Here is a 10,048-nt window from a genome sequence, read left to right on the forward strand (position 1 = left end):
ATTCATATCAATGGCTGATACTATAGGACATGTTTTCTTAATGCTCAGCTGAAAACAAAAATCGCAGTAGGGTTTAATATACATCGAAATACCCTTCATCTGGTACAGGAATCAAGCAGCTGGTACAGCCAAATACAGTTCAGGTACAGCTGGTACAGTCCATGTACTTTGCTAGTACAGCTGGTACATAATAGTACACCAGCAGCATAACTAGCATGCAAGTACAGTTGGTACACATGCGGGACATCAGGCACAGTATTATCAGAAAAACCAATTTAAAAACAGCAGCAGCAGGTACATTGTCAGCACTCTGTATAGTATGGAATGGCATCGAAGTACGGACGTGTGTGCAAATGGCTGAAATCATGGAAATGTCCAAGCTCGTGATAATACCACTGTAATCCGGTTGAGTCAATGCATAATAATATGAAACACAATCATGACCATTATTACCACTGAACTGAAACTAGAGACACTTGAGTATCTACAATGCTGAAAGTAAAGATATGCATAGGGATGCCACATTGGGCCCGGATAAACTGAATCCCCTCCCCCCATGCACCTGCGGGAATGCTTTATTATCAAGGAGTATCTATAAGCTTGTACAAACTTTGCGGGTTTCCCTCTCGGGGACAACTAGATTCATTCATGTACGATCATATAATGAACCTCATACAATGGGTTATAATCTAATGCCCTATGATACATTATATATGTGAAATCCCTAGCCCACCACCTACTATGTTTTTGTGCTCCTAGTGCTAGCCTTCATCATGGCTGAGTCTGCACTTCACTTCCAGAGAAGGTATAGGAACTCAATTGGATGGTTTATGTATGTAGATTTGTCTACTAAGGTGGCTTATCTTTATGCATGAACTTGCACGTACACCTCGGGGCTCACTACGTGAGTGGGGGTGTCATAGCACTTAGCCTCTTCTATGCATGATGGAGTTGATGATTTAAAGCTTTGTAAGTAGACTCTCATGGAGTCAAGATCACACTTTGGGTTTTGTTAAGTCTGGGAAATAACATGAGTATTGCATTGGTATATGTTAGGTATAAAGCTTCAGCAAAATAACTAATGTTGAAGCAGTTGTGCAGCCAGAACATATGCCAGATGACACTTTGCATTTGCTCAAACAGTGGGACATCATGCACAAGATGGCCAACAAAATGTTTGTTCATGAGATGATGCTTTAAATGTGAAACCAGCACATGTTTATTAGCATGGACAACATGCTTGTGACACGGCAATGCTCCTGGCTGATATTCTGAAGGAAGATCACTTATTTGGAATAGAGGTAGACTCTTTATTTGTGTAGTCAAAGTAGGGATAAGAGGCCTGTATTTAGCGTGCCAAATCTCTCAGCCAGCTTTGGCCTGCAAGTGCAACACAACTGACACCCTATTGGAGGAGCTGGCAAGCTCATCTCCCAGCCATAGTTCCTTTGGGAGCACCCCTGAACCCTCATCCAAGACTGAGGCTTGGCTTTACTAAATGCTCAAGTCCTCGTGTCACATACCACCATAGGTGTAATGCTTGATCTTGCCAGGGCCTGGTCTGGGTCTCAGTTCCCTGGGCATCCATCCACCCGGATGCCAAGGGAAACCCCCCTAATGGGCCTATGTTCCACTTTAGAGTATCGGTAAACTTAAGACCACTTTACACTAGCTCATAACTTAACTCATTTTCTCCTAAGCAACCATATCCAGAATTACCCTTAGGGCACAGTCTAGTCTCATCATTATCTGCCAGCCTGGCTATGATGTTTGGAGACATAACATACAGGAAAAGAGGAAATGCATAGAATGACTCATGAAGTATGGAGATTGACCCTAATGCTAGCGCCATTGCCTTAGAGAGGTGGGTGTTTCTTCAAGTGAGTCTCAATAAAGTGGCTGCTCTCTCTAATTAAGGTTGTGTTTTCCCCATTGGATTTACGAGCATTTAGACTCTAGATAGAGATTTTTTCTATGTTTTTGTGTGTTTATGTATGTATGCATGCATTTGATGCCACAGGCAAAACAAATATATTCATTGGAAACTGGTTGACAAGCGAATGTGGTTTACCATCATAAGGATGACATGGAGAGTTTGTGAATTTATGAACTGTTACAGGCACCGACCACCCTATTCCTCATCTTTACGACGTCAATACATTTCAATGCTATTTGTCTTCGTCACTTCAAGATGGACATATAGATGGTGCAATAAACCAGGTGCTCATTTGTTGTGCCATGTTTTTCTTTACAGATGATTTGGAATACAAATGATATCATTTGAAAACACACACAAGGATGCCGTTTCCTTCTCTGTTTTTTAATCTCGATACATCGTGTCAAGTTTTTCTATTTAAAACATTCGTTTAAGAGTAAAGAAGCTTGGGCTTCTCAAAATGAGTTTTTTTATTTAACGTGCAGATATGATGAAACAGTAGACATGCAACTTTGCAAATTGTTTTTTGGTGGCTGATGCCATGCAGTAACATGGTATCATGCCTAAGGTCCAGCTGCCTTTAGTTGCTTGCTTCTTTTTCTGGATTAAAACATCAATTCACTATTCAATCAGGTCAGCTAGGTTGAGCCTTCTATTTTTTTGGTAGCTTGATGCCATGCGGTGATGCCTAAGGTTCATTGAGACCTCAGTGGAGTGTTTCTCCAACTACCTTTCAGGTTACAAGTTATCTTGTGATTTTGATTACATGGCATTAGATTGCAGCACAAAATGTATGCTTTTGAACCAATATAATTTTTACCGGGGTGCAAAATCCAGAATCCAGATGTCATCCTGATTCATGACTCATGAGTCATGACATGAAACATTTACCAAACTTACATTAACAGAATACCAAAGTTTAAAGTTCAAACACATGAAAAATAGGTAGACCAACTGTCAACATGCTGCAGAAGTGCTGAGTCCAGACTCCAAACTACAGTAATACTAATAAATCCAAAAGTCTGAAATACAAATGTCATGAGAAGTAAATGCTCCATGGATTAACTAAAAAGACTAATACTGTGACACACCTATGAGTATGCAGGGCACAACCAGACATTAGATAACAGTCGAGAGGTAGATCCGAGCCGGACAGCACAAAGGACACATGGCACTGCCACGTGTCAATGATGATGTGGTGGTTGGGTACAGGGTGTCGACATTAGTACTACTCTGGCCGACTAGGAGCATTGGTGCATATATATATATATATATATATATATATATATATATATGTGGGTAGCCAAATCGTCATTTTCATGTGCTTTCCTCGGTGTTGGACTTCACAGAGCGTTTCTCTGTAGGTGAATTGCTAACCAGGAGTGTACAGTCCAGATTCCAAACTACCGTAGTACTAGTAAATCCAAAAGTCTGAAATACAAATGTCATGAGAAGTATATGCTCCATGGATTATCTAAAAAGACTATTATTGTGACACACGAGTATGCAGGGCACAACTGGACATCAGATAGCAGCCAGTTGGCAGAGCCAAGCCGGACAGCACAATGCCACATGTCAATGATGATGTGGCAGTTGGGTACAAGTGGTTGACATCAGTACTGCTGGCCGACTAGGAGCATTGGTGCATATATATACATGGGTAGCCAAATCGTCATATTTATCTGCTTTCCTCTCACAGAGCATTTCTCTGTAGGCGAAGTGCTAGCCACCAGTAGTGTACAGTAGGTCATAGGGTTGTGATTTGACGTCTTCATTCTCGCCACATCTTGTACTTGAATTTCAATTGTATTACTTCTTTATTGTATATAATACAGAGCAGTAATGTAGGGCTCTTGTGTGTGTTGTAGTGTGACTTCGCCGCACTCTTCTTTTTATCTTTAGAAAACTCTAGCGGAACAAGCTCAATTATTGAAGCTTCTGAAGCCTCCCAAGTTCAATGGGAAGATGGATGGAGAATTCCTCACCAATTGGACAAACGAGATGGTTGCCACATTGGCAATAGTAGCAGGTTCAGATGTTTTTCAACTCCATTTGTTGCGTACGGCTTTGATGGGTGTCACTCTGTTGATTGCAGCATGCTTGTTGGCAAAGTGCTTTGTCGAAGGGAACACGTTTGTTGTATAGAGAGAAGGGGGCAATTTTTGTTCGAAGAGAGATTTTTGGACACGTTGTGTCGAATAGAGAAAAAAGGGAAACACAGTCAACATTTGGCGACGTAAGAGAGGGTGTGCATGTGTTGAGAAGAGAGAGTAGGGAGCGCATTGAGCGCACCAAGCGGGGGATTGGTGACACCATGGAGTGGGAACACCATTTGATGGTGGGAATTAAGGAAGATGGTGCCAAGGAGGGAGAAGAGGGAATTGATGAGGAGAGAATAATGGGAAAAAAATGTTTATGGGATGGGGTGTGTGCAAGTGAAGAAAAAAAAGAGCAAGATATGTGGTTGGTGAAGAGAGGACGAGAGAAAGAAGATGTGCCTCTGCCTTTTGAGACGGTTTTTAGGTGGGAGGGTGTTTCTCTCTCTTTTTTGTCTTTTAAAAAAGAAAAAAAAAACATTCATCAGCTTGGGCTCGCCAAGAGATGGTTTTCAAGCCTATGTTGGAGGTTGAGCTTGAGTCTGGACCCATTCACTGGAGGAAGGCGCTTATCAGATAAAGTGCACAATAGCACTGTGCCTTGTGGCAGGATTTCTTGAACCTTGTTAGGTCCTGCAAAGACATCTTTGTAGGAGTGGAAGAACGCAGAGGCCTTTGCAAGCAAGGTGGGGAACCAAGAGGCTAGTAAGATCGGGCGTGGCTCCTCCTCTGTGCCAAGGTTGAATTCCTTCACTGGATCTTGAGAGGGCAGAGGGTCAGGAAGCTCACCTCCGTGGGCTGCTTGGTGGGGTCATGTGCTAGTTGTTGGTCGATCTTGAAGTTGCCATGCTGATCATGTTGCCAGGTGGAAGGGATCTCTTCAAGGGGAATGGGGGTGACTATTGGTGGCAGGTTTGGCTGGATGGAGTGGCACCTTGACAGGAGGTGCCTTGGCCAGTGGGTCCTCCCTTAGTGAGGTAGAGGTGACCCGGGGAGGCTTCTTGCCATGCCTTTGATTGGTAATGGGTTCTCCCAATCCCATGGTCTCAAATATTTCTGTCTCCAAACTGGAAGGGGGTAGTGGAGTGATTTCTACCATTTGGCATGTCTGCTGCTTGGAGCCAGTCCAGCAATTCGACATCCTTGGTGTAAGGCATGATTCCTTCCTCTTCATCGGAGTTGGTTGGTGTGGGCACTGTGGGGAGATTGTGCCACCATGTACTCCTTGATCCATTCCTCCTTCCAGCTTCAGCTTGCGTGGCCTAGTGGCCTTAGGGATCCACAATCTGTCCAATCCCCAGTCATGCAACACACCCACACAGTGCAAGCCACGGGCGGCCAGTTATGAGGGAGTATGCTCCTTGAACCTCTGTAAGACGGATCATCACAAAGTCAGGAACAAATTGAGCACCATCCATCTTCACTGGTACTCCCACTACTAGTGACCTTCTGTTGATCAGCCATCCGTACACAGAAGCTGACAGGTCGGGCATAGTTATCGGGTACGATACTGTACGATTCGTATGATACGATACCGTATGGGAAAATATGGTATGATATAAAATTTTTCTTATTGTACGATAAAATATGGTGTTTTAAAAAAAATACTAAACTTAGGTATTTCCAATTTCGAGATATGGAGTATTTTAACGAGGGAAGCATCATAGTACCGAGGAAGCTCAAATAGCCATAGACAAGCAAAAACAAGACCATTACCCCCCAAAAAAAGAAACATGGATTTTTTTTTTGAAAAAAACTTTTTTTTTCTCGGAAAAATACGTACAAGCCGTTACGGTACCGTACTGTACGGTATTCTGTATGATATGGTGTCGTACGCCGTACGGAAACAACTATGAGGTCGGGTAAGCTGAAGGCCGATGGCATGCATGGTGAACTCAGGCATCAAGTTGACGCGAGACCCGCTGTCTATTATTGCACCAGAAAGTGACATGCCATTGATGTGGACTATTAGGCGGGAGTCAGTGAGAGGCAATGGATGGGCCTCTCATGCCCCTAGGCGTCATCCACTAAAAGGAGCTGGTGGTCTTTGTCCTTCCCATTGAGTGAGGAGTGTTGCAAGTTGCTGGCAGACCTCAGCACTCCATTGGATAGATCATGAAGGGGCACTTCCAGTTGGCATCCTTGAAGAAGGGATTGGATTGAGGGTGGTGATGGCTCTGGTACGGAGCCAAGATGCATAACAGTCTCTTGTGGTGGTGTAATCAGGAGATCCTTGTATGCTAGAAGGAGTGCATGGTCCACAATATTGTGGGAAGGAGGAGGTGCATCTAGAGACTCTTCTTCAATGGATGCTGCTGCTAGGGCGTTTTTTTTGGCACGGGTGATCATTGTGCAGGTGGGGGGTCGATCACCACCAGCGGTTGGAGTGGGTGGTGAGGGGGAGACTCCTAAGGAAGGAGGGGAAGTGATTGGGACTGGATGTGATGACAAGGGGTGTGCTCCTTCTCCCATCGAGACAAGGTGTGCTGTTGGAAAGGTGAAGTCCGCAGATGGAGAAGCAGAGGTGCTGGCCTCCTGTGTGGGGCAGTCACGGGTATAGTGATCTTTGGAGCTTGGGCAGTAGTGGCAAGGTGGTGATCCTTAAGGCAGGGGGCACTTGCTTTGGTAGTGACCATACTCATCACACCTGCAACAGAGGATTGGCCATGTGCGGGATGGAGGCGGACAAGGTGGGCGAGCTATGGGGGTTTCCGTTAGGGTAGCAGCTGGAGGATTAGAGATGAGAGGTGGAAGACTTGATGGTGAGGGAGGGGCTTGTTGGGTGTAGGGGGGTGCTGGAATTGACAGTTTGTACATAGGGGGAGTAAGGGCTTGCCAAGTGACTGGCAGCGGTTGGTGGGAATGGGCTGCCCGTTGTTAGTGCAACTAGCGGAACCCGTTAAGTATCCTCATGACCACCCTTCTCACAGAAATCACAATCTCTCCTTCTTGGACACTCCTGCGGAGTGTGACCAACAGCTTGACAGATGGCACACCAACAGATGGCCTTAAGGATCACACTCCTGTGGAGTGTGATCCTTAAGGCAGGGGGCACTTGCTTTGGTAGTGACCATACACATCACCTGTAACAGAGGATTGGCATGGAGGTGGGCGAGCCATGGGGGTCGCCATTAGGGTAGCAGCTGGAGGATTAGAGATGAGAGGTAGAAGACTTGATGGTGAGGGAGGGGCTTGTTGGGTGTAGGCGGGTGCCAGAATTGACGGTTTGTACATAGGGGGAGTAAGGGCTTGCCAAGTGACTGGCAGCTGTTGGTGGGAATGGCTGCTGTTGTTGGTGCAACAAGCGGAACCCATTAAGTATCCTCATGACCACCCTTCTCACAGAAATTGCGATCTCTCCTTGGACACTCTTGTGGAATGTGACTGACAGCTTGAAAGATGGCACACCAAACTGTTCTCTTGGCTTCCTATTGAGCCTTGAGCTCTTTATCTTGTTCCGGAGCTGGGCAAGACTACCCTCTTCTTGCTGAGGTATTCCTTTTTGACCACGGTTTCAGCAGGACACAGAAGAAAGTGTTTGGTTTGTCATAGAGTCAATTATGACATGCAGAAAATGCCCTGTTTGTTCCAGCCACTGCGTAGTGTAAATCTACACATACAAGCCAAGAGAGAGCAGTAAAGGCATCAGCAATGTGTTATCTTCCCATTTTTGCTAGCTTTTTGGCCCGTTGTATAGTGTACGAATGGCTGTATGTACAGGTGACTGTGTGGGCTGACGGGCATGAACGCATGCAATTTGCATTGGATAGGCGTGTACTAAAGATGTGTGTGTCTTCCATATTACTACATGTGGACAGCCATTTATGGCATGTCAATTGCATATTTGCAAGACAAAATGTCTCACATGTCTTTATGCATATGGCATTTGCAGGTTCGCTATTCCAGTGATGGTGGGATGTATGTTACAGCAAGCAAAGATGGTAGTGTTCGCATTTGGGATGGTGTGTCGGCTTCTTGCATTCGTGCTATCGACTTGGCTCATGGCTCTACAGAAGCCACGAGTGCTTGTTTTACCAAAGATCAGAGGTAAGTAGTAAGATACCCGTCTGCAGCAGGATTTTTCTTATACTGCTCATCGGTTTCAATCGACATTTACATGTCATGGTAACATAGCATTTGATTCTCTTCCTTGAGCAGGTATGTCCTGTCTTGTGGAAAAGACTCCGTAGTGCGGCTGTGGGACGTAGGGAGTGGTAGACAGGTGAAGCAGTATGTGGGTGCCCAACACGAGCAATTGCGCTGCCAGGTGAATCGCTTTCTTCTTGAAGGATTTGAGGATGCAAGTCTGATACTTTTTTTTCTGTACCTGATGCGTATGCACCTTATCTATGCAGGCTGTGTTCAATCACATGGAGGAATTTGTCCTCTGCATTGATGAGTCTAACAGTGAGGTGATGGCACCTTCATCTCAATTTTTCTGTATGCTTTGTCACCTAAGTAAGGATAACTGTGTGGAGGGGCACCCAAAGTGGGTGTGGATGTACTTCTTAGTGCCCATTAATGATAACACACATTCTTGTATAATGAAAAGCTAAGTGATGACTCGATGCTGCAGGTAGTCGCATGGGATGCCCTTACAGGCGAAACTGCATCTAGGTGGCAGTCCAATCATAATGGTGCTCCAAGATGGTTAGAGCATTCTCCAAGTGAGAGTGCATTTATCACTTGTGGGACGGATCGTTCCGTGCGCTTTTGGCGAGAAACCTTCTGACAAATCTCAATTAGTATCGCTTGCATAATCCACTCTCCCCATATAGCTATGGTAGCACCTAGGATGTCTCTACCCTTATGAAACCTTATAGATCCTTATTGATCCATCGGTCCATATAGAGGGATATGGAAAAGATCTTGTAAAATAATGATCACCGTAGTGTTAAAATTGAGTGATAAAGGTGTGGATTTTCTCCCTTGAGGTGCCTAGATAGTTAGGATTTTCTTTTGAATTTGAAACCGTTGAGCGCTAGCACATATTGTTGTGTCATATGGTTGACTTGCATAGTCCTAATACACACGCATGGTTAATGTCTCTTGTTTACTTTTAAGTGGTCTTCCTGGAAATGACACACAGGAATACATCTACTCCACCTCTTCTCCACTCGTGTACAATTAAATAAATTTTTCCTACAGAAAGTCACACTCACACTCAAGTACCACAATGGGTGTACCTTGCTTCCAAATATCTGCTAGTGAAGGCAGTTGTCAAGCCACATAACCAGTCCCCCCCTAGTGTGCTCTTTAGATGGTTGGAGTGAACACCTCGGGGGGTCATTTCAAAAACCATGTGTTGGAGCAGAGTCATGATCTTTGATATCCATGGCAGCCAATGCCCATGTGCTAGAGATAAAGAATCTTTGAGGAGCTAGATTATATGCAAGAAGACCGCATATGAAGGTCTCTGGAGACCTTCCAATGAAAAGTGGATGTCAACAATCACCAATGTTGAGAATTTGTGTCCTAAGGCCTTGGGGACAAAATCAATCTTTTGTTTGTTAGAGATGTGAGTTTTTTGTTCAAGGTAGTCGTATAGGAGAGGACACAATTTGAACCAGAGTGTGAGTCCTAAAGACCTCTCCAAAAGACTCACTTATGTTAAAGATCATCCAACTTCACGAGGGGAGCAAACAAAAGAGTGGAGAGAGGAACATCAAAAGAGAGAGCAATTTTAACATCTATAAAGACCCCAAGGGTCTACAATTCCGTTAGTGATACAATGATACCATGGGTACACCAAGCCATGGAAAAGTAAGAGTGAGAATGAAAAACAAATATCACTAGTACAATACATGTGATACGAGCATATGACCGTATGTATGAGGTAAACTTGCATGATCAATTATGGTAATGCTCGCCTCAGCCAATATTGATCTAATGGCCAAGTGGCATACCACAACAGAATGTCATCATGACTAACATTGGAAGAAAAGACGTATTGGAAGAGGAAAGAGCTTCATGTAAGGGTGGTCGGCCTTTCCAAAGACCCAACACCTAAGGAGAA

At 44.5% G+C, this 10,048-nt stretch overlaps 1 protein-coding gene across 1 annotated transcript in view; it reads left to right on the forward strand.

Moving 5' to 3' along the window:
- The window catches only part of LOC147609955 (Transducin/WD40 repeat-like superfamily protein), a 209,904-nt gene extending 200,818 nt beyond the window's left edge, over positions 1–9,086 (forward strand). The window contains exons 10-14 of the mRNA XM_086786705.1: positions 2,120–2,220; positions 7,925–8,079; positions 8,191–8,299; positions 8,388–8,444; positions 8,609–9,086. Coding sequence (XP_086642831.1) covers positions 2,120–2,220; positions 7,925–8,079; positions 8,191–8,299; positions 8,388–8,444; positions 8,609–8,764 — 578 coding nt within the window. The 3' untranslated portion in view covers positions 8,765–9,086. The remainder of the gene's footprint in view (positions 1–2,119; positions 2,221–7,924; positions 8,080–8,190; positions 8,300–8,387; positions 8,445–8,608) is intronic.
- The last annotated feature ends 962 nt before the right edge of the window (positions 9,087–10,048 follow it).

This window comes from Cibotium barometz, chromosome 50 (assembly GCF_041138505.1).
Source record: "Cibotium barometz isolate CiBa-2024 chromosome 50, ASM4113850v1, whole genome shotgun sequence".
In the NCBI taxonomy this organism is placed as follows: Eukaryota; Viridiplantae; Streptophyta; class Polypodiopsida; order Cyatheales; family Cibotiaceae; genus Cibotium; species Cibotium barometz.